Source organism: Pogona vitticeps, chromosome 5 (genome assembly GCF_051106095.1).
Source record: "Pogona vitticeps strain Pit_001003342236 chromosome 5, PviZW2.1, whole genome shotgun sequence".
NCBI classification, from domain to species: Eukaryota; Metazoa; Chordata; class Lepidosauria; order Squamata; family Agamidae; genus Pogona; species Pogona vitticeps.
This window is the reverse complement of record NC_135787.1, coordinates 94,933,980-94,959,224: the sequence shown is the minus strand read 5'-3', so window position 1 is coordinate 94,959,224 and position 25,245 is coordinate 94,933,980. Positions and strand designations below refer to the sequence as shown.

Here is a 25,245-nt window from a genome sequence, read left to right as displayed (position 1 = left end):
TAATATTACAAATTATTTTAATAACATTTGATTTGTGAACCAAGCTGAAATTAACAATTATCTTTAATGAATACAAGAAGGAATTACATGTACAAACCAGAAAGTTGTATCTACATACCAACAATTAAAAAAACCCACAAACTATATATCTATATATATGCAGTTGAATGCAACTTTTCCCCAGTACTATTTCCCATAAGACAGATATATAGATAGATGCTTTTTCTGGCCAATGACGAATATCCAAAATACAAACAAATCATAAATACATGAAATGTGTTATGATCACTCTATAAACATAAAAATAAAATGACTAAAAACCTCCTAGTGGTATAGTTAGTACTGGATGTGTTTCCTGCTTAGAAGATCACTGCTGTTCACTAAAACTAAATAACTATAAATTTGGAGGGTCACCTGTCTAGTAAAGTTCCTACATATAAAGGAGTTAAACAAGTTTGTATATTAGTCCCATTATTATTTAGTTTTTACATTAACTCATTGGTTCCGGCTCTCAGTAAAACAGATTTCCACCCTCTGAGGACAACCATCAGTGTTGTCATACATACATATATGATGCAGCATTACTGTCGCAGATATCTATTGGCTTAAAGACAGCACTGTGTGTCCTGGTATATTATAATTGAGAGGAAAGCCTCCAAATAAACTATAAGAAAACTAAGGTTATGCTGTTTCCAAAAAGATCAAAACTCTATAAATGGTCCATAAATGGCTGTAAGATTAAGCAAACAAGGGCATTTAAGCATCTTGATGCTGCCCTTCAAATGGACTTGTAAGGCACATGCAGAATATGTAGTCCAATCAACAAAGAGATCTGCTTCTGCAATACTTTATTATTATTATTATTATTATTATTATTATTATTATTATTATTATTATTATTATTATTATTATTATTATTATTATTATTAGTAGTAGTAGTAGTAGTAGTAGTAGTAGTAGTAGTAGTAGTAGTAGTAGTAGTATTTTGCATCGGGGGCATTATATTTCAGCTACATTAAAACTGCTCCAGGCCAAATCTCTCAGTCATCTTTTCTATTGTGCATAACTGGACCCTTACTCATTTTTACTCCCTTGGAAATACTGTGTTTCCCCAAAAATAAGACAGGGTCTTACATTAAGTTTTGCTCCAAAAAACGCATTAGGCCTTCTTTTCAGGGGATGTTTTTTTTTTTTCATGTACAACAATCTACATTTATTCAAATACAATCATGTCATCTTCTGGTTGCTGCACAATGATGGAGGGTGGGGTTTCACTTAACTGGGGCTTATTTTTGGGGTAGGGCTTATTTTATGAGCATCCTGAAAAATCATACTAGGCCTTATTTTGAGGTTAGGTCTTTTTTTCAGGGAAACAGGGTAGTTCAAACAACCTATTCTTCAAGTACCCTGCTGGGTCTCAAATACTTCTCTGCGACTGAAGGTGGGCACCTGAAGGTTGAAACTAGGGTTTGGCTAGTTATTTTTAGATTGACTATTTGATTGATTGATTTAGCTGAACCCCTCTAATATTACAGGAAAATCATCAGTTTTACTCTCATAAAAGCTGTAGTATAACTTTCAACACAATACTGGGCAGGTGAGGTGAGGGTTATGTACCCAACTTCCCTTCTAGTCATTTTCCAGCCCTCTGGAGAAAAAAAAAAGGCTGTGAACAATTTGGAAAATGTCTCGGGAAATACCTTTCTTCCTTTGTGATGCTCCAGGAGCATCACAGATTGTTAGTTTTCATGGGGTGGGGGAAAGGGAGGGAATTGCATGTAATTGTATTTGAGATGTAGTTTGGCCTTTTGAAACAAATGTCCAGGTTATATCACACAATACACATTACAAGCAAAAACATAACTCATGGGGATGCACTGGTGAAAACAAGAAAATGAAGAGCCCACATAGGGAGACAAACTAACATAGACTATTAAAAAATACTCAATGAAGGCAATTAAACGCGTAGGTTATTCATTTCAATCACAATTTCCAATTTTGCATCACAGCTAGAGAAGAATTGGAGTAACAAGTGATTTCAAGACAACTTACTATGGATGCTTGATTTCCTGCATTAGAAGTTCCTGTTGGACTATGCTTTAATGATGTCCCCTTGCCCTGGTCTGTAAATGACAAAGTTGATGTTGACAATATTAATAATTATATTAAAAATACAATGGTCTTTCCCCCTGTAATACATATGCCAAAAGTCTCACAGGACTTTGTTCTTTGCTGTCAACAAGACTATTGTACAATAACTGAGCTACTGTAAACTATAGAGTAGATATAATCTGGTGGAAGGGCATGCAAATAATCTCAGTTTTCACTTGGATCAGATGTTGGCTTTTCTCCAAATGCAAACTTCTGCAAGCATTTCTTAACCTAATTTATCAATGGGAGACTGGAAGCTAGTAGTTTTCAGTTGTATGCTGCCACATGGGGGGTATGGTAGAAAACTGGTTGCCAAGAAATTAATAGTGGTGTAGGATAATATGCCTGCATCCTGAGAGTTTTCTTAACACCCACTATACTTTCATCAAAAGCTTCCATTGTGTTGTGCTAGGAAATTTATGTAAAATGATTACAGAATTACTGGCTGTTATTGGTGAGTGGCTATCTGTTTCCTTGGGATGGCTAGATGAGAGCTTATGTTTTAGGACAGATAATTTTCCTCAACTTCACAGTTTTTATACATGTTGGACCCATCACCCCAAATAAAATATGCATTACAAAATATTTGGTGTGTCTAGAAAATAAATGTGAGATTGAACAAATATCATTTTTGATAGACCTTATCAAAATTTGTGATTAGGGATCAATGGTCCCTTGTTTCATAACCAATGATTCAATTAAGATGTTAATAACCCTAATTCAACAATTCTGCAGAATCATAGTAGAGCTGGAAGGGATCTAAAGACTTATCAAGTCTAATATTCTGCTGAGGCAGAAAATCCACACCTAAGACATCCAAAAGAGACAACAATCTTTCTAAATTGGTCATTCCATTGCTGAACAGCAATTACTGTCAGGAAGCTCCTCCTAATGTTTAGTTGACATTTGCTTTCTTGTACTTGAATACACCATTATACGCCCTCCGGAGTGGCAGGACACAGGTTTGCTCTATCTTCCACAGATACTTTGCCCTTCAAGTTCGTACTCGAAGATGGTAACCAGATTACCTCCCAGTTATCTCTTCTCCAGGCCAAACACGATCTGACAACTAGCTACAAATGAAATTAACAATAGTATTGCCTAGGCCACATTTAATCAATTTGTCCACAGGAATTCTGTGGGGAACCTTTGTCAAAAGACTTGTGAATCAAGACAACACTATATCCACACTATTCCTTTTAATTACCAACTCTGAGATTAGTTTGATAAGACCTGCCTTTGAAAAACCCATGCCGTGGTGTTCCTCCCCAAGTGCTCAAAAGCTGCATATTTAATAAGCTGATAAATTAATATGTTAGAAAATGTCTTTGTATCATTGTCCAGTTGACCCATTGATATCTCTCTGGATTCCCCTTTTCCCCATTTTTGCAGATGGGGATGACATCTGCCCATTCCCACTCTTTAGGCACCTCATCTGTTCTCCAAGAATTCTGAAAGAATACAAGCAGAGAGACCCAGATATACATCTGCCAGTTCCTTTAGTACTCTGGGATGCAGCTCACTTCATGTTCCCATTTCATCTCCTTTCCTATCTTAGGCAGCACCCCCTCATCTATTCCTTTATTCTTTTTGCACTATTACAGCATTTTCCTTCCAGGAAATGATGGAGGCAAAGTAGGTATTTAACACTGGTATCATCACTCTTTGTCAACTAGTATTGCTCCTTCTTTTCCATGCTTCCTTGTTCTTCTGGCTGATTTTTGCATAGCTGAAAAAAAAATCCTTTTTGTTATTTCTAATGTCATGAATCTGACCTCCTTCTGCATTTCAGCCTTCCTAACCTTCTCTCTACAGCCTCGTAGTGCAGTGGTTAAGCTGTAGTATTGCAGCCAAAACGCTGCTCATGGTCAGTGTTGATACTAAAGCAGGGGTCTCCAACCGCCGGTCCGTGACCCAGCAGCGGTCCACGGCCTGGGGACCACTGTACTAAAGGATTTGACAAGGTTCACTCAGCCTTCCATCCTTCTTAGGTCAGTAAAATGGGTACCCAGCTTGCTGGGGGTGGGCAGGGAATGTGTAGCCTGTATAATTTAAAAATTATAAACTGCCCAGAGAGTGCTTTGAGCACTATGGGGTGGTATATAAGCAGCATACTTTTTATTTGCTTCTACAAATACTGTGTACTCATTTGTATTTTTCCTTGGTGATTTCCTTCTACTTCCATTTTCTGTTTATGCCTATTTATGCCCCCTTTAACTCCCAATCTTTTTTTTCCACAGGAATTGACTGAGACTTCAGGACCTCACCTTTAAAAAATTCCTATCCAGAGTAAATTCTCCTTTCAGTATTTCTGACTTCTGATCTCATCCAGCATTTTTAAAAACCTTCTGAAATCTGCTTTTTTAATAGTTCTGAATGAACCGTATATTAGTCCTAGCCTTCCTTTTCTTCAATATAACAAAGAAGAAGAATAGGCAGTAGCCCCTCCCAGAAACAGCTGTGGCATCATCCAGGAGGGTTTGCCCTACTACTGTAGATTAAGCCAACAGTTTAGCAACTTTGGGGAGGGACATTCCCCCACAAAAAATAAAGCAGATATTGTTTTTCTACAGGAAACACATAAACAAAAAGGAGCAAATTAACTAAAACTATATAGGGCTGGATTTTATGAAAAATTGTGTGAGAATTCAAGGTCAAGAGGTGTGACAACTGTTATTTCTAAGAAGTGTGAATTTAAGTTGAATAAACTAAAGAAAGATGATAAAAGAATATTTTTGATGTTACAAGGACAAACGAGAGGAGAAAATTGTATTTTAGTTAACACACATGCACCAAATGACAATCACGTTAATTTTTTGTGGAGGTATTCAAGGAACTGGAAAGTACAAGGAAAGGATATGTAATAATAGCAGGAGATTTTAATATAGTAATGGATAAAGATAAATTAAACACTACTAAGGGTGAAAGAAAGAATAATATTACAATATTAAGTAAACTGATAAGAAAAAGAGATATGAAAGATGTATTCTTGAAGGCTTTAATGGCTGGGATCAGATGGTTGTTTGTAGGAAAAACAACACAGTGAAACAGCCCGAAAAAACTAGAACAACCAGATATGAAAGATGTTTGGAGAGAACTGAAAGGAGATTAAAAGAAGTTTACTTTTTATTCTTTAGTGTGTAAAAGTTATTCTAGTATAGATGATCAGGCTAGTGATTTGATGGTAGGGAGACAAACAGCAGATTTGACTAGGACAGTACTAAACATAATACAAAATACTGATAAACAAAAAGTGAAAGCAGAAGCAGAAAGCATAAGTTATGGCACTGGATATATTCAAAGTGTCTGATTGTGTGGAATGGCCAATATTAAAAATGCTGATATATCAGGATACGAGAATCATTTTAAAAATGTGGTAAATCAACTCTACTCGGAAAACACTTCTACAGTACAGTGGTGCCTCGCTTAACGAGCGCACCGTACAACGACGAAATCGCATAGCGATCCCTTTTTTGGGATCGCTAATGCGATCGCTCAATGTCGTTTAGATAGGGCGAAACTCGCTTTGCAAAGATCGGCAAGCGTTTCGCTTACTGATCTTCGCAAAACGAAGCCCCGACGATCAGCTGTTAGATGGACAAAATGGCCGCCGGAAGCCCCGAAATGGCCGCGTGCAGCGTTTTCGCGCCCTCCCCTCGCTTAACGAGGACGCGAAAATGGCTGCCGGTCATAGGAAGCATCGCTGAACGGTGAGTTTTCGGCCCATTTGGGTTTTTTTGATCCGTTCAGCGATGTTTCGCTATAGCGAAGGTTAATCCAGAACGGATTATTTATTTATTTATTTATTTATTTATTTATTTATTTATTTATTTATTTATTTATTTTATTTCTATCCCGCCTATCTGATCATATTAGACCACTCTAGGCGGCTTACAGTAAAAACAACAATGTAATTTTAAGACTTTACAGCAGAAACGTAAATAAATAAAAAAAATAAAGAACAGAATAAGAAAAAAAAGATCATCAAGGGTTTTCTGTTGGGAAGGCCCGCCTATACATCAATGTTTTTAGTTGTTTCTTAAAAATGCCCAGCGAGGGAGCCGCGCGAATCTCAGGGGGCAAGTTGTTCCAAAGGCGAGGAGCCACCGCCGAGAAGGCCCGGTTTCTGGTCTTTTCCTTTCGGGCCTCTCTTGGCGTTAGGCTCCTCAACCTTATCTCCTGGCTCGCGCGAGTGACACGGGTAGATCTAGGTGGGAGAAGGCGTTCCGCCAAGTATCGAGGTCCTAAACCGTTTAGGGCTTTGTAAGTAAGCGTTAACACTTTGAAATCAATGCGGAATCGGATGGGCAGCCAATGCAATGTGGCCAGAGTGGGGGAGATATGTTGGTATCTTCTCAGCCCACTGAGTAGTCTGGCCGCCGCATTCTGCACCACCTGTAGTTTCCGCAGCAATCTCAAAGGTAGCCCCACGTAGAGGCACCACTGTACTAATAAAGACCTAGGTTGAGCTCTTAAACAGGGATCCTTTCCACGATATTATTTGCAGTAGTTTCAGAGATATTAGCGAACACTATTAGGCAGGATAAATTAATAAAACGTATAGGTAGTGAAGACAAGATTAAGATTAGTTTTGTGGATGACACATCATTGACATTCATTATTAAAAATCATTATTAACAGCAATTAACAATTGAGGGTTATGGACCTTGATAAACTACATCTGAAAGAATTTGAAGAGGTGATAGGTCTACAGATAAATTGGCAGAAATCAGAAATGATATTGTTTAATTATGCTAAAGATGAGGAAGAAATAATTAGAAGGAAATTTGAGATAAAATATGTAAAGGTATGAAGTATTTAGGCATAAATAATACAAAAAGTATTATTTTTTAAAAAAGTATATGTTGATACATTGAAGCACGAAGTTAAAGATAAACTAAATAGGTTAAGAAGAACAGAATTATCATGGCTTGGTAAGATAGCAATATGTAAAAGGAAAAATTACCTACTTTTAAAAAAATTTAGGATAGTACCAATAAAGTTGTTAGAAGATCTGAAAGACTGGCAAATATAATTAATAAATTTTGTAATGGTGATTAAAAAAACAAGGATTAATTAAAATGTACTGGTATAAACAACAAAAACTAGGAGGATGAGGTTTATATTCACATTATTTAAAAAAAAACATTTGAAACATGTAAAATGGTGAACTTGATCAAGTAGGCTAAGTAAGTGCAGATGAATCCGCAGGAACAATATGCTAGTGATTCACCTAGTGTTAGGATGTTTACGTTATCTCTAATATTATTGTCAACGGCCTACCCGATGGGAAAAGGTGAGGTATTAACCCTCCCATCTTATCCAAGCAGGTCTCTGTTATATATGCAGTAGTTAAAATGGAACAAAAAGGACTGGTATATCCACTGAAGCTGTCTAGCAAGGAGAGACGATAGTCCCAGGTTGTTAAAAAATGTATCAGTATTTTTATTCAAAGATAAGAGTCCAATGTGTTTCGGCTAATACACTTTCAGCCTTCTTCAGGGGCTATAATGTAATAGATAAAACAGAAAAAGCACATATGTGAGCTTCTTACTTACAAGGGACAACATATACACATTATTTTAAAATTTAAAACATTTTATACAAGCATTAATACAATAATGTGATTGTTACAGTTTGTAACAGGTAAGCTTTTTCTGTTTTATCTGTTACATTATAACCCCTGAAGAAGGCTGAAGCATATTAGCCGAAACGTGTTCGGATCTTATCTTTGAATAAAAATACCAATACCTTTTTTTACATCCTGGAACTATCGTCTCTTCTGGCTAGACAGCTCTGGCATATATGCCAAACTAGAATGCTCACCTAGGACCATTGGGACATCCTGTGTATTCTTGGTAGCGAATACTATTAGAAAGATGAATAGTTTTCAGTTGTCTGAAGTCCCTTTTCCTGAAACAGTTAATTTTTCTACAAGCCCTATGCCCACAACACTTAGTCTAACAGTACCTAATTCCTGCATATCATGCCAATGTTGCCAAGACATACCCTCACCCCTCATCCTGTTCTTCAGCCATCAAAATACTGATCCTCAACACAACTCTATAAAATGCTTTCAAATGTCAAATAAATAAACTCATTTTACAGAGCACCAACCTCCATACAAAATGTCATTTATCAATCCTGATTGAATTTTGAATTTACTTTCAATTATTGTATTTCTAGAAAGAAAAGATATATTAGGCTCATCAAAACTAATACATATTTACCATCACTTACCTCTTCCTTTTTTTGGCTGCTTTTCCTCTAGAATAACCCGCTGTCCATCTAGATTAGAGATAGGAACACCAAGGTCTAAAGGTTCATGTTCACCATTCTGTAGCCAAGTTGGGATACAACAGAAAATATGTACTGGAAAAAGCTTGGAAATAGCACACTTTTACTAGAGCAACTGAGGAAAGTGGAATTAATTATTTCTTTTATTAAATTTTTACCCCACCCACCTAGTGGCCAAGTCACTATTCTGGGCAGCATTACAAACAAAGGCAAATGTCAACATAAAATACAACAATGAGGATAAATAAAAACAATAATTAAAAAAAAAACACCTCTCCCTGAACTCAAATATTTATAGATGAACCCAAAAGATGGTGGCAGAAACAGTGTTAGTCAGGCAACAGCCATTGGGTCATCAGTAATCAAGTAATTGAAATTAAGAATGGGCAAGATTTTCTCTATCTCACCAAGATTCAATTTCAGCCTGTTAGCCCTTGTCCCGTTCATAACCACAGCCAGGCAACACACCTGGGTCTCATTAGCTTCCTCTGCAGAAGATGAAAAGGAGCACAGAGTTATGTGTCATCAACATACTGATGACAACGCACTCCAAATCTCCAAATGACCGTCCCCAGCAACCTCATATAGATGTTAAACAGCAATGGGGAGAAGATCAACCCCTATGGGACACCACATTGTGGAACCCATGGGGATGAAACAGCACCCCCAGGTTGAACCATCTGACACCAGTTGTCAAGAAAGGACCAAAGCCAGCACAATGCTGTGCCTCTAATCCCCAATCTTGACTGCTAGTTCAGAATGATACCATGCTAATCAAAGGTTGCTGAGAGATCCAGGAGACCAACAGGGTCACACTTCCCCAGTTGGCCTCCTGCACAAGGTCATCTAGCAGGGCAACCAAAACTGTCTCAGTCCCATGGACAGGCCTGAACCCTGATTGAAATGGATGTAGACTACTGGTGTCCTCCAAGAACTCCTGTAGCTGGTTGGCCACAATCCGCTTGATCAGTTTCTCCATTAACTGTATGTTATTGACAGGTCAACGGTCAGCAGAATGGGCTGCATCATTGTCTCCTTCAAGCAGGTGGGTATATAGCCCTCCTGCAAGGAGGAATTTATGATCTATGTAGCCCACTCAACTGTCACCTCTCTGGCTGATTTTAAAACCAAGAGGGACATGGGTCTGAATGAGACATTGTGGCCTTGGAGTGTGCACATGCCTTGTTCATGTCATCTGGCATCATAGGATGAAATTGATCCAGTACAACTGGACAAGACAGGGTGCTGAACATCTCAGTATGACTTATTGCTGTGCTAACAGAGTCAAGGTCTCTATGGATGGCCTCAAATCTTAGGCTGAGAACTGCTCGCATGTAGAAGCATCAAGTCATGGAAAACCCTAAACACTTCCGCCTGATGATTAACTGTATCACCAATATGCCTGAATGGCATTACAGTATCTGCTGGACAGTTTTTTTTTACCACAGCCAACATCCGAGAGAGCTTTTCTTCAGATGCTTTCAAACATTTGGCTTAAATACGTTTGTTAGTTCTCTGCTATATATGTCACTATTTATATCCGACAAAAAAATTATATTATATCTCAAAGGATAGGTATGAAATAATTTCAATTCAAAGTGTTGTTGTTGTTTTTTTTTTTACTTATAAAGCCCTATACTTATTGGGTCCAGGCTATTTGAACGATCGTGTCATCTCATATGAGCCTTCTTGGCTTTTAAGATCTTTTGGGAACTTTCAGTTTCCACCACCTTTCCAAGCTTGTTTGGTGAGGACACAAGAGAGGGCCCTCTCAGTGGCTGCTCCCAGGCTTTGTAACATGCTACTCCAAGAAGCAGATTGGCTCCCTTCCTCTTGACCTTCTGTCATCATGCAAAAACCTTCCTTTTCAGGCAGACTTTTAAGCAAAAAGTGGAGGTCTAGGGAATGCTATTTTAATAAATGTAGATATCTTTAAATATTTTGAACGGTTTTAAAAATTGTTTTTAATCTTATTTTTAACCTTGATTAAAATAAAATATCAATATAGTTTTTAATATAGTTTTTGTATAGTACTTTAAACCCATTACTACTGTATGATTTTAGTTGTTGTGAATCACCTTGGATTCCCTATAGGGGAAAGGCAGCAAACAAACAAACAGAGAAACAAACAAACAAACAAATTTGTGAAGTTACCAGAAGAATGCCAAAGACCGAATTGTCTTGTTTTAAAGCAGCAGATTTTTAAGGATTATATAGACACAAGAGAATCTTCTTTTTAGTGTTACATTTTTATTGAAAATAAAATGCAGCTCAGAGTTAAAATGATAATCATGTACTGTCAAGTCAATTTTGAGTTTTGGCAACCCAGTTAAGGATTTTCCAAGCAGAGAATGTTCAGAGGTGGTATACCATTCCCCTCTTCTGGGAGTCCCCAGGGACTGTGCCATAAAGGGGCCACAAGGGCTGGCTCTACTTATAGGATGCATAGCGGGGAAGTGAACTCCCAATCTCTGGATCTGCAGCCAGATACCTAAACCACTGAACTATCCTGCCAGCTTACTATGGACAAATTTCAGTGCTGGGTTATGGGCTAGAGTAGTTTCTGAAATCCCTGGAACCTAAGTTAGTTTCAAATTAAGTTTGTTCCCACATTTTGGGAATCTTGACATTGGATTTAGCTCTGTGATTTTGGCCCCGGAGCACATGTGAATTCAAAACTTAATCTATAATCACTAAAAAGTATTTCATATTCAGAGATTAAATTCAGAAAGATATTTTAGAATGCTGGTTTGCAACCATCAGTGATTATTAATATGATTTGAAAAGATTTGACTTTGGTGGGGCTTCAACCTTATTTTACTCAATGCTACCTAGCTTGCTTTCCTGGAATCCAAACCTGTGCATAGACCCTCTTGCTTAGAACAGGTCCCTGTCTAACAAATCTCATTGACTGGAATAGGAATGCAATGCCCCCTCCAATGCTGAAGATTTACATTCTTTCTTTGTTTTTCCAGGTTTTTTGATCTCAGCTTCCAATGTATGCATGAGAAACGACATAAAGTAGGAAGTAAGAACTTATTTTGTTGTCTTCTTTGTAGCAACTCCCACTCCTGAGGTAGAAAGGCTGCTGTTTAAATCAGCTAGTCCTTCAGGAGTGAGATACGCTCCACAGAAATAATCAAAAGGTGATTTGGCTGTATGCGCTTCTTGATTTCTCATGACACTCATACATGAGATTTAAAACGAATGTGGACTGTTTGGAAAGACAAATATACCTTTGGAACCATTATAATCTTTAATGCAAGGAAGTAAACCTAACAAAGTTGTTTCAGTGCCATGTGCAGAGGGCAAAGGCACAAGAGTTACCTTCTCCAGTCTCTGATTTTGTTAGACTGTTTCTCACCTCTTGCCAAAATCTACACTGTAGCATCTTTTAAAAACATTGCAAGACCTCTTGTATTTAATTTTACCAGGGCAAAACTTGCTGAGAGCCACTGGGCAGAGTATTTGAATCCTTACACATCTCGCACACCTCAAAAACAAAACCAAACCTATCAGGTTCACCATGTTGGGAGAGACTTGATAATACTCTGTTTCCCCGAAAATAAGACCTAACCTGAAAATAAGACCTGGTATAATTTTTTCAGGATGCCCATAATATGAGCCCTACCCCAAAAATAAGCCCCAGTTAAGTGAAACCCCACCCTCCACCATTGTGGAGCAACCATAAGAAGATGACAGGACTGTATTTGAATAAACGTAGGTTGTTGTACATGAAAAAAGTAAAACATCTCCTGAAAATAAGCCCTAATGAGTTTTTTTGGAACAAAAATTAATATAAGACCCTGTCTTATTTTCAGGGAAACACGAGATATAACATACAGTGGGGTCTTGACTTGAGAACTTAATCCGTATTGGAAGGCAGTTCTCAAGTCAAAAAGTTATCAGGTCAAATCTGCATTTCCCATAGGAATGCATTGAAAACCATTTGATCCATATCTGCTCTTTTCCGTCCATAGAAACTAATGGGAAGCTGCTATTCTGCCTTCGACCACTAGAGGGGGATATTTTGTTTCTTTTTTTCTTGGGTCAGGGAAATACGGTCCAGGCAGGACAGTACCAGGCAGTCTGAAGACTGTCTCCCAATCCACTCTCTAAACGCTGGGAGGAGTGAGGAAGCAGACAGGCACCCTTTTCACTGGCCAACAGTTAACTGAAAGTTCAAATTTTGCACTTTCCCTGCTTCCCACGTGGGTTTTTTTCAGTTCTTAACTCAAATCTAAGTATGTAAGTCAAGTCAATATTTTCCTATGAGAGTGGTTCTTAAGTCAAAATGTTCTTAACTCAAGCCGTTCTTAAGTCAAGACCCCACTGTATATGCTAGGATGGTTTCTGCATTTTTCCATGTGCACAGAAATCTGTTCACACTTCTCTCAGTTTGTTTTGAATTACTACTCTGTGTCCTTACTTGTGTAGGAGTAGATAGACTACTGCCCTTCACATATTGTGTACTACAAGTCTTAAAGGTTCTAGCCAGCATGGCCAATGGTCAGAAATTCTGAAAAATGAAGTTTAAAATACATGGGGAGCACCAAGTTGTCTAACTCTGCTCATTTCTTTAGAATGCAGTAATTACTGATGGAATTAAACATATGCATGCAAAGCCTTGAAAGCAACTACCTGAAAGAACTAAAGTGAGTCCAAAATAAAGTTATTAAAAAATCTTTGTATTGTGACATTGTAGTAAGTATATAGTGTAAAAAATTCAGAATAAAGTAACACTTTTATGTATTAATCTTACTTCAATACCATCTTTGCAAAGACACCTAACCGTAGCCATATAATTACCATATAATTAAAATTTAATTTGTTTTAATGAATTACTTACTAGTCTTGCCACAAGATTATTAAGATTTAAACCATATTTTGCAACCACTGGCCGTAGGACTTCTGTTACCGGTTTGGTAGGCTTAGCCTTTAAGCCAACAGATCTATTGATAGGAATGAGATCCAACCTAAAATATATGAAGAATTTCAATGTATTTGGAACATATGAAATTAAGGCGCTGTAAACAGTATATTTTGTGTGTTTACTCATCATACGAGTAGAAGAGCATTTTAACTTTCCCTTTCCTTTCCTCAAGTGAAAAACAGCTCTTCTGAAGAGGAGAAATGATCTGTAGAGAATATTTATTGTCTCCACAGGAATAGCTGATCCACAGGTATTGTCCCAATGCACTATCAAGAATAACATTTGGGGAAGGAGATTAAAACCAGAAGAACTGCAGCTGCCTATGAATTATTTCCCTTTTATTTTTTGGCAGTGAAAAAGGAAATTGATTATTTCAAGGACAAGGAAGATTAAAACTATAATGGTAAACACAGAGGTAGCCATGTTGGGCCACGTGAATGAAACCGCATCCACAGTGCATAGGCAGGCAATACCATTCCATAGTACTAGGTAAGCTCTCAAGTTCTCCCAACTCTTCAGTTGGGAATAAAGAAACATGGAAATCTAGACATTTGACCTTTTCAGGCATGGGGACTATTTTCTTTCCTCCTCAGCAGCCACTGCTACGTGCAATCTGATACCTATATACCTATGAATGACATGTTAAGCCTGCATTCTTCATCTTGTGACCGAGTTTAACTGGAGATCCAAAACAACTGCAGATGGTTAAAATATCTAGTCAAATTTTTGGACTTCTATCCTTCTGCCATCTACATACATTTTAAACTTCTAAATTTAAGAGTTATAGAGAATTTGAGAGCTTGCACTGTACTATGGAATATTTGGTCCAAATAAAGTATTGCCTGCCAAGCTTTGATGGAAACCCAAAGAATTTTAGGAGTGGACCAAACTGGTTTCTTACCTGATAGATTCACATTAGATTATTTTCATGATTCCAGCTCATTAAGCAGAGAAATATAGTAATTCAGGTGGGAGGAAATTGTTCCCAGCTTTCCTTGATTTGAAAGGTGTATTTTATTCTATTCCCAGGAAACTATTGTGGGATAAACTGGGTAAGATCTATTTGGATAAGAAATTCTGGTTTCTTATATAAAAGTTATATGTTCATACTAGCTATCAGGTCTGTTATGGTCCACAGGGCAAATTGTTAAAGGAGATAATGAGTTACAGAAGGATTAAACAAGGATGCATTCTGTCTCCTTATCTTTTTGACTTGTTTATAAACTATCTGACCCCTACCTTGAGGATGGCCAAGCGTTAATTTCTAAAATTTGATTCTCAACAAATCCTTCTATTACTACATGCAGTTGATGCAGTTTTATCTGTAATCCAACTGGCCCTAAAGTGTCTACCGATGCTTTTTGCAGCCTACTGTGATGCCAATTTGCTGTCCATTAATTTTTCAATATCTAAAGTTATGGTTTTCTCCAAGGTTTGGAAGAATTTCCACTGGACACTACAGACTAATGTTCTAGAACAAGTTAAAGGGTTTTGATATCTGGGGTTAAATTTCAAAATTACCGTATTTTTTTGCTCCATAAGACGCACTTTTTCCCTCCCAAAATGTGGGGCAGGAAGTCCGTGCGTCTAATGGAACAAAGGCACAATTTCGTCACTGCTTGCCCCGTGAGGGGGAGCGTCGCAAGGGTCCGGGTGAGCCTTCCAGGACCCTTGCAAGGCTCCCCCAACCCCCACGGGACCAGCGCCGGTGAAATCGCCAGCTTCCAGGTGGGGGGAGCGTCGCAAGGGTCCAAGGGAGCCTCCCAGGACCCTTGCCAGGCTCCCCCCCCACGGGGCCAGCCCTGGCGAAATCGCCAGGTCCTGGGAGTGTTTGGAAGCTTGGGGAGCCTCCAAACACTCCCAGCAGCTGGAGATTTTACCCCCCCTGGCCCCATGGGGGGGTGGGAGGGAGCGTGGCAAGGGTCCAAGGGAGCCTCCCAGGACCCTTGCCAGGCTCCCCCCACCCCCCCACAGGGCCAGCCCTGGCGAAATCGCCAGGTTCTGGGAGTGTTTGGAAGCTTGGGGAGCCTCCAAACACTCCCAGAACATGGCGATTTTACCCCCTCTGGCCCCGTGGGGGGGTGGGAGGGAGCGTGGCAAGGGTCCGAGGGAGCCTCCCAGGATCCTTGGCACACTCCTCCCACCCCTGCATGGGGCCAGCACTGGCAAAATCACCAGTTTTTGGGAGTCTTGAGGCTTGGGAAGCCTCTGAAGAGTCCCAGAAGGTGGTGATTTTGCCCCCTCTGACCCCTGAGGGGGGCAGGGTGAGTCTCTAAAGGGTCCTGGAACACACCCTAGGACCCTTTAGAGACTCACCCTGCCCCCCCCACTGGGCCAGAGGGGGGGTAACACCAGCTTCTCAGACTCTTTTGAGGCTTGGGAAGCTTCAGCAGAGTCCCAGAAACTGGTGATGTCGCCCCCTCTGACCCCCGGGGGGCAGGGTGAGCCTCCAAAGGGTCCTAGGATGTGTTACATAAGATGGACCTCTCCATAAGGCTCACCAATTTTTAGGAGAAGAAAAAAAATTATTTTTTTCCTGTTTTCTTCTCCTAAAAATTTGGTTTGTCTTGTGGAAAGGTGCGTCTTATGGAGCGAAAAATACGGTAATTCTAGATGGACTGCTCATTGTAAATATGCACTTAATCTGACTAACTGTAGTACATCAGCTGTTGTTCACTTTTCTTACATCAGCAGTGGACATCGTACTCACTGCCATTCATGTATTTAAAGCTAAGCATATGGCTCAGCTCCTCTATGGCATTCCCATCAGGATCAGTGCATGCTATCTGGCTACAGAAAAACTCCAAGTCACCTTTCTGCATCATATTTTATGTGTTCCTAACTATGTAGAGGTGACTCAATTCTGCTGCTTGGACAACAGCAATCATTTACAGTGTTGTTCCAAAGACTATATGATCTTGAGAGACAAATGCTGTTTCACCTAGCAGAACCTGTTCCTGTTACAAATGGTGTGTTGTCAGAATATGCATCAACTGCACCTTACTTAAAACCTATAGGATATGCCAGGCTCATACACCATTTATGTTTGCTAGATTTAATGTTCTGCCTTCAGCATTTACTCCAGGGTAGATTTGGGGGAATTCCCCATCAGGCAAGATTCTGCCTATGCATATCTCCTGAATTCTTGTCCCATGTCCTTCTACTGTTAAGTCTTATGAACAAATAAATGATTTAATTTATCCCTTCTTGCAAAAATATCAAGGCTATCATGATACAGTCATGAGAAAAAGAAAGTACACCTTTTTTTGAACTCTATGGGTTTAAGTATCAGGACATAATATAAATCATCTGGTCCTTGGCAGGTCTAAAAATTAGGTAAATACAACCTCAGATGAACAATAACACATGACATATTATACCGTGTCATGATTCGTTTTTACAAAAATAAAGCCAAGATGGAGAAGCCATGTATAAAAAACTAAGGATATCTTATGATTCAATAGCTTGTAAAACCATTTTAGCAGCACTAATTTTAAGCAATCATTTTCTGTATGACTTTACCAATCTCTCACATCGTTGTGGAGAAATTTTGGCCCACTCTTCTTTACAACATTGCTGCAGTTCTTTGACATTTGTTTATGGACAGTTTTCTGAAGATCTCACCACAGCATTTCAATCAGGTTGAGGTCTCATCTTTGAATGAGCCATTGCAACGCCTTGATTCTTTTCTTTTTTCAGCCATTCTGTTGTAGATTAACCTTAACCCTAACCCTATTGCATGACTCAATTTCAGCCAAGCTTTAGCTGTAGGACAGATGGCCTCACATGTAGAGAATGTCCACTCTAGAATACTTTGGTATTCAGAGGAGTTCATGGTCAACTCAGTGACTGCAAGGTGCCCAGGTCCTGTGGCTACAAACTGCCAAAATCATCACCCCTCCACCACCATACTTGACAGCTGGTATGAGGTGTTTGTGTTGATATCCTGAGTTTGGTTTTTGCCAAATATAGCACTGTGCATTATGGCCAAACAGCTCCACTTTGGTCTTGTCTGTCCAAAGGACATTGTTCCAGAACTCTTGTGGTTTGTCTGGATGCAACTCTGCAAACGTAAGCTGTGCTGCCATGTTCTTTTTAGAGAGAAGAGCCTTTCTCCCAGCAACCTTGTTCAGTCTTTTTCTAATTGTACTGTCATGAACTTGAACATTTCACCTCCTAAGTGAAGCCTGTAGAGTCTGAGCTGTAACTGTAGGTTTTTTTGCAATTTCTCTGAGCACTGCATAGTGAATTTGGGGTGAATCTGCTTGGGCGTCCACTCCTAGGAAGACTGGCAACTGCTTTGACTGTTTTTCACTTGTATAGAATGATGGACTTTTAATTGTTTGGAAATGACCTTATAATCCTTCCCAGCTGATGGGCAGCAACAATTCCTTCTCTGTGATCATTGCTGATGTGTTTCCTCCTTGGCATTGTGTTAACACACACCTTAATGCTCCAGACCACCAAACTGCCAAACTTTGGCTTTTATAGAGTTGGTGACACTTGCTGATGACTCCAGGGCATTTGGTTAGCAGCACCCGCTGTTACTTAGCCCCTTAGTCCCTATGAAAATAGTAAGGGTGTACTTCGTTTTTCACACATTGCTTCTCCATTTCAGCTTTATTTTTGTTAAATAAATTATGACATGGTATATAATATGTCATGTGCTGTTGTGCAGCCAAGGTTGTATTTACCTAATTTTCAGACCTGCTAAGGACTAGATTTTTATTATGTTCTAAGATGTAAAACCATTGAATGCAAAGACGGTGAACTTTCCTTTTTAAATGAACTGTAAGAGGGTGGTTATGTTTTGTTTGTTGGACTGGAATTCTTATTTTACTGCTCCGGTTGCTAAACACCCCCTCCCCCCGCTGTAGTGCAAAAAAGGGCTTCCTTACTGGAAGATGCTGGATGGCCTTTCTCTGTATTTTTACCTTTCTGTATTCTTCTTTGTATTATGTGTAAATTTGTTGATGTATGTATAAATTTGAATGGGCATAAGATCATAATAAACTTACTTTTAAAAGCCTCCCTATAGCTATAATCATGACAAGTATCTCAACATTATTGGACATACAGTGGACAAAATGCTGTTGGTGTAACTTTGTACCAGTGTAACTGGATCAGGTGACAAACATTTAATTTGCACTAATTCAAAGTTTTCTAGCCCCAGGTTTTAGGGTCCAAGGCTCCCTAAGGCTCCCCTTTGCTCTGGGGAAGCCTTTAGAAGCCTCAGGCCTAGGGACTGGGGAAGGAAGACTTAACAATAAAAAAACTGCTACCAGAGATTGTGGCAATCTGGTATTCATTTCATTACTTTTAAAGCCTTTCTCCTTCTCTTGAGTCTCCTAAAACCTTCCCCAGAGCAAAATGGAATCCTAGGGAGCCTTGGAACCTAAAACAGTGCAAGGGGGAAGGAATATGAAGCTGTTAATTAATGCAATTTTTTTCAGAACCCAATCTAGGTTATGCCAGCATAAAGTTATGCAACAGTATTTTGCCCAGTATATTTATTTTCTGGAATTTCCCATGACTAATTCAAATGGCCTAAAGAGGTAAATAAGGAAAAAAAAAACAATAATTAACCCTCCCACTCACTCTGGTTACAATAAAATCAAGCTGCAGTTTACTAAGACTAGATGTATAGGCATCAACCTGAGCCTTTGAAAGCAACTGTGAAAATGCTGCACTGCTGCAGAATATAAGTACTTTGGGGCTCAGATAAGGTTCTAATGTGATGAAAATTTTATAACCTGAACTTTACTGTGGAAAATACCTCCTCAGGAGTACTTGATAATCTAACAGTGTTGAGTGCACAATGAATCTAATGTGTTCAGCAGACAAGAAACATCAATCAATCAATCAATCAATCAATCAATCAATCAATCAATCAATCAATCAATCCATCCATCCATCCATCCATCCATCCATCCATCCATCCATCCATCCATCCATCCATCCATCCATCCAGGCTTGGTTATTTAGAGGGAAATTGTTAAGACTGCTTAATCAAATTGTTCATTCAACTAATGTACAGGATATTTTGTCTTAATGAGTCAAATTCATTAAATGGATCTACTCTAGGTGGAAGTAACAACTGGATTAAACCCTGGGTTTAACCAGACATGACAGAATGCATGCAACTAACAATTGTATGATTTGCTTTTTAAAACAAAATAGTGTGATGTAATCCCTGCCCTTCAACTTGTCCTCACAAAAGGAAGAGGATGCAGTGCTTATTTCCTTCCCTGCCTGCCTGCTGAGAAGCAAGCATCTTCATTAAGGACTCTAGCTGCTCAAAAAGAGAGAAGGATGGGATGATGATGCAGCACACCAAGAAAGAATAACCAGGGGTGCTAAACAGGAGAAGGACTACAGCGGTAGTCCTGTATACAGGAAGTGGAAGGAAGCAGCTCTCAGGAGTAGCAGAGAGAGCTGCTCCCCGCCTCATTGAGGCTAATGGCAGAGCCAACTCTGGCCGTAGTCATCATGGGAGAATGAGAGTTGGAATCCAAAATAGTTGAAGAGTGCAAGTTTGGGAAAGACTGATCAGTAAGCAGACTGAAAAACTGAAGCTTAAAACTAAAGTGCACTGGAATATATTTCATGGAACAGAGAACAACATTATCTGAAAACGTGGGGTGGGGTGGGGTGGGGCACAGGAAAGCCATAGCTGAATTTTAAGAAAAAGCAAAGGAATTGATTGAAAACTCTTAGGAAGATGGACAATGATACTGAAGGCTGTTTCAGGTGTAGTTCCATGGTTTGGCACTAGAAACAGACCTTTGCTTGCAGAACCTTTCCTTCATTTGTTACTTCTATGTCCCCTCACATTTCTGCTTTAGTGATAAACCATTGTTTGTTCTATCTGAATGTGTTCTTCTCCCCTCCTTTCTCCTGCTTTAATTTCTAGCAACCTATATTAAAATCTTAGTGAAAATGACGCTTTGGAAATCAGCAGGTGAGGGGAAAAAAGTAAATGGGGGAGAGAAGAATATACAGCAGCTTAGTTCAAATGTTCATAAACTATGATATGATATTACTGTCAAACTAACAAATATAATTATTTATTTAACTTTATTTATTTATTTATTTATTTAGGGAAGGATTGTTTTCACTGGTGAGGACTAAAGGCAAATCTAACATTTCTAAAATAAAGGTACATATTTCACTCCAAACTGTAGCTATAAATCATACTTGAACTACAGTTTCAAGATGCTTTCAAACTTGCTTGCCATTTACTTTAATGGTAAGTTGGTAGGTGGCTCATATACTATATATGACTGTGCTTTCAATTTTTAGGGTGCCTGTCCACCCCTCCTGCTCTGATAATGAGATTTCTATGGCAAATGTAGCTTTTCCTTATTGCCTTTTCCACAGAAGTGAACGGAAACCTTTTTGCACAACTCTGTATGTGCATTAGAATTGCTGTATCTTTAAAGAATTATTGTCTGGGCTGAATGCCTTCTGTTTTACTACAGAGAGGATTAAAAATATTTTTTTAAAAGAATGACAGCTTTTTAAACTACAGGATAGTTTGTTCTTACCTAAACAAAGTTCTCTTTTCTAAACGGAGAGCTCGAGAATCCAAAATGCTGCTGTCCTGATGCAGTACAAGCGGCTACAAACACAGAAAGTACAAAATTATATGCTAATGTGGAACTCTATCTCTGTGAAAAAAGAACATGGCTATGCATAATTATTGAACAACTTTAAATACTACTCATAAAGTAATTGGTAAATGTGCAGAGTTTTCGATTTGATCAATGAAGGAATTCACTGGCACACAGCTTCTGTGCATCTGTGTATGAAGGTTCCATTCTTAACTCTAAGAATCTCTACGTTGGAAAGACACCAGAGTTCCTCACAGATTTAATGTGATCTCACTTCCAGTTCAGGCCACATAGATATTTTTCTAATATATCATTTTTGGTACATATTATAGTCCAACAAATGATGTTCCTACTTGTTTCTAGCTTGCTTTCAGGGATGACTTATTTTCCACTTTCAAACTGACCACCTTATTCTTGCATGGTACATGGGCTGTCTCTACCTCCCTCTCCCTGTCCCAACAGAGGGCAGTTCTCAATATAAGACAGTAGCTTCCTCCTCCTTTTCCAGTATAATACATACCACTCTGCCCATGCCTGCAGAAGTAGCTTCAAAGGGCAGACAGCAAGTACCTGTGAGCCACAATCTGAACTTAATATCTTAGTTGAACCTCAAATTTTTGGGGACAGGCTGTTGCTGTTCCTGATAGTGATTAACTCTGGTAATTAATGTGATTAACCAATTAATGTTGCAGCTGTATTTTTTGATATGTTGAGCATTTGTCTATAGTCCACACCATTTACAGTATTTATTGCTAATTTGCATAAAGACCATGAGGCTCATTTATATAAGTTGCTCAGCACTTCTGTATTTCCCAGTTGAAATGTGCCTACAGCACTGAAACTCAGAGGTTCAAATTCAGAACAATGATGAAATACCCAGATTTAGACAAGAAAAAGGAATAATAATGGTAACAGAAAGACGTGTTTGTGTGTGATGGATTTTAGGATTGCATTCTAATTTTCTGCAAATGCATATAGAGTACTTATTATTTACAGCGGGGGTTTTAAACTCAATTTACCCGGGGGCCGCTAGAGGCAGAGTCTGGGTGAGGCTGGGCCGCATCAGATTTTCCGCCAAGCAGAGCAAGAGCCCGAGGAAGCCGCCCAGGAGTTTCCTTAGCCGACAGACAGGTGGGCTGGCTGGCAGGCTGCAGTTCTGGATGGAGGGTGCAAGAGGTGCTGTCTTGGGAGAGAGCCGGCGAGCGAGGCAAGGCTTTTTTTTTTTTTTACTCTTGACAGCAGAGGATGTGTGGGCACTTTGGGGGGGCAGGCAAGGCGAGGGCCACAAACGATCAACCGGGGGGGGCGCAAATGGCCCCCGGGCTGCATGTTTGAGACCCCTGATTTACAGGAACATTAAAAGTGTGAGCATGGGGACAAAAAAATCAGGAAAATAAAAAAAGGAATTTGCTGATGTATTTTTCTTGGCTCTGTCATTTTTCTTGGATCTGGGAAGTGAACGGATGCACACCTTGACCCTTGTCAGTAGGCAGGGAGAGAAAGAACCTCATGCTTCTTATAACATCAGGATAAAGGGGAGACCAACCTGGCTACTTCCTAGGTTCAATGAAGGAGCAAGCATGGGAATGCTTTTTCCAACCCATTCATTTCATATTGTACCTATTAGACTACAAGCCTGGTTTGAGAACCTTCTATTCTTTAATGGCTGAAATCTTGCTTAGCTAAGTAAGGTACAACTAGAGTAGGCCAATTGAATCAGTGGGGATTTGGTGAGACAAAACCTCTCCATAGGTTCCACTGATTCAATGGGACTACACTAAGTTCGGACTAAATACACTAAGCCACAAGATCTCAGCCATTATTTGAAAAGCAATTAGAAAATGTTAAATAATAAGTAATTGAAACAGTTATATAAGGGTAAGTACCTTATCTCCACCAACTAAAAACAGATCCACTGCAGCTATGTTAATGCCTTGTTTCTCACAGAATTCAGATAACATCTCTTTGATTGAAAATCCAGCTTTGACCATCATTGTATACACTGAGCCATCTGGAAGATTCACATGGCAGCATTTAGAAGGTTTCTCTTTCTCAGTTATGTGTCCAGATGCCCTATGGGAGTCAAACTGTCAAAGGACAAGAGAGAGTCTTTATGTAAAAATGAACAATGAAAATCAAACACAGGAAGTAGAGAAGGTATCCTGCAAATAATAATCTAAGTCAAACTACCACTGTATGTTGAATTTTTGGGGGAGAGTTTAAAGATACCACACAAGGGGAAAACCTGTATTTTGTTATAGGAATCTGTTGCCCTATACTTCATTTATGTCCGGTGGATTGTTTCAGCAATTCTCTTTGCTTTAATAGTGGTTAGCATGTAGATATATCCCCCCCCCCATATTCCACTCTCTACTACCTTTTTATTACTCACTTCAGCTGTGTGCAGGAGAGAATTCTAAACGGAAAAGGCTCTCTGCCACTCAACAGAATCCTAGGTCCACATCTTCTCTATGTTTTGTCCATGACCTCTAGCAAGTTTAAGTGGATAAGGCTTGTAACAGCTCAAATTCTGTTATCTGCTAAGTATGTGTGTACAGTGGTGCCTCGCTTAACGACGATAATCCGTTCCAGGAAAATCTCTGTTAAGCAAAAAAATTTGTAAATTGAAATTAAAAAGCCCATTGAAACGCATTGAAAACCATTCAATGCGATCCAATGGGCTAAAAATTCACCATCCAGCGAAAATCCTCCACACGGCAGCCATTTTCAATGCCTGTATAGCGAGGAATCCGTCCCTAAGCACAGCAGGGAGCCATTTTAAGCACCCAGTGGCCATTTTGAAAACCCGATGATGAGCTGTTTTGATTGTCCTAAAGCGAAAATCGGTTCCCGAAGCAGGGAACCAATCATCACTAAGCGAAATTCCCCCATTGAGACTATCGTTTTGCAATCACAATTGGGATCGCAAAAACATCATCGTAAAGCGGATTCGTAATGCGTGGCAATCCTTAAACGGGGCACGACTGTATTGTTTGTTTGCGTTTACATGTCAGTTGGTATTTGTGAATAGCAGAATCTGTTGGGACAACAAAAAACAAGTACACAAGCAAGCAGATACAGTCAAAGATTAGTGGAGCTGAAAGATAGCTTGCAGATTACACAGTACACCCCTTCTCAATGCAGAATCCGCAACACAAAGTCTAGCTATAATATCCTTAACAGATGCTCATCCAGCCTCACTTTAAATACTTCTGTGGAAGGAAGACCTCCTACTACCTGGTGCAATTTGTTCCAGTGCCATTTGACTTTGGAATTTCTTCTAATTTCTGGAGGAAATCTGCTTCCCTACAAGTTGCACCCTTTGGTTGTAATTAAAGATGGGGACCATTCACCATTTTGGTGAGTCATCCCACTTCATGAGTCATCAAAAGTTGATGACTCATGAAGCATGAAGTTGCCCCCACGAAGCGACGAAGAACAAAGTTATTTGTGGGGGAGTTATTATATTCATTGTCCATTACCTCAGTAGAGTTCTCCAGTGAGGATGAGGAAGAGTCCAAAGACGGATGAGATGAATGACCTAAGGGATCCTGGGCCCTCAAGGAACCAGGAGTCTGAGCCCATAGATCCTGGATCCTCAAGGACCCAAAAATCTGAACCTATGGATGATGGGGTGTTAGGAGCTGAGTCCAAGAGGAGATGGGATGTTACCCTAGCCCTTGAGTGTAAAGAAGGCTGCAGAAACAAGCCAGGCTTGAAGCCCCAAGGTAGAGAGCTCAGCTGCTGTGGATGATTTCTTGTGAGCAGGTGGTGTCCTCATGAGTGGGCTCTTAAAGTGCCAGTTTCAAGAAGTTTGGAATGTTCCTGATTACTCTGATCCAACACAATCTGCTTCTGACCTTGGTACAGAACAACAACTCTCCTGGTTATCCTGGTAGGCAACTTCTGAAGAGGAATGAATGGGAGGAGTAATTCTGTCAATTGTCATAGAATTCTGATCGCTTTCAACACCATTGGTAGTTCTTCTGGATCTATGGTCCCCAACCTTGGGTTCCCAGATGTTCTTCGACTAAAACTCCCAGAAGACTTCACCACTAGCTGTGCTGGCCAGGATTTCTGGGAGATGTAGTCCAAGAACATCTGGGGACTCATCTGGGAAGCAGTGTTCTAGATCATATCTCTATGATGGGAATCATCTGGAGATTTGGAATAACTTGCAAACAACATGAAGATGACAGGCAGCTCTACCTCTATTTTTCATCAACTGATCCCAAATGCCTTTTGTGTTCA

At 39.5% G+C, this 25,245-nt stretch overlaps 1 protein-coding gene across 9 annotated transcripts in view; it reads right to left on the bottom strand.

The window, feature by feature from the left end:
• RGS12 (regulator of G protein signaling 12) overlaps window positions 1–25,245 on the bottom strand; it is a 152,296-nt gene that overhangs the window by 27,291 nt on the left and 99,760 nt on the right. For all 9 annotated transcript variants that reach the window (XR_013545572.1, XR_013545571.1, XM_073001005.2 and 6 more), the window contains 5 exons: window positions 22,881–23,081; window positions 20,929–21,002; window positions 13,298–13,424; window positions 8,392–8,488; window positions 2,053–2,123 (listed from right to left, as the gene is read on the bottom strand). Coding sequence is in view for 7 of the 9 variants with exons in the window: in XM_073001005.2 (XP_072857106.2) it covers window positions 2,053–2,123; window positions 8,392–8,488; window positions 13,298–13,424; window positions 20,929–21,002; window positions 22,881–23,081 (570 nt within the window). In the remaining 2 variants the exon portion in view is untranslated. The remainder of the gene's footprint in view (window positions 1–2,052; window positions 2,124–8,391; window positions 8,489–13,297; window positions 13,425–20,928; window positions 21,003–22,880; window positions 23,082–25,245) is intronic.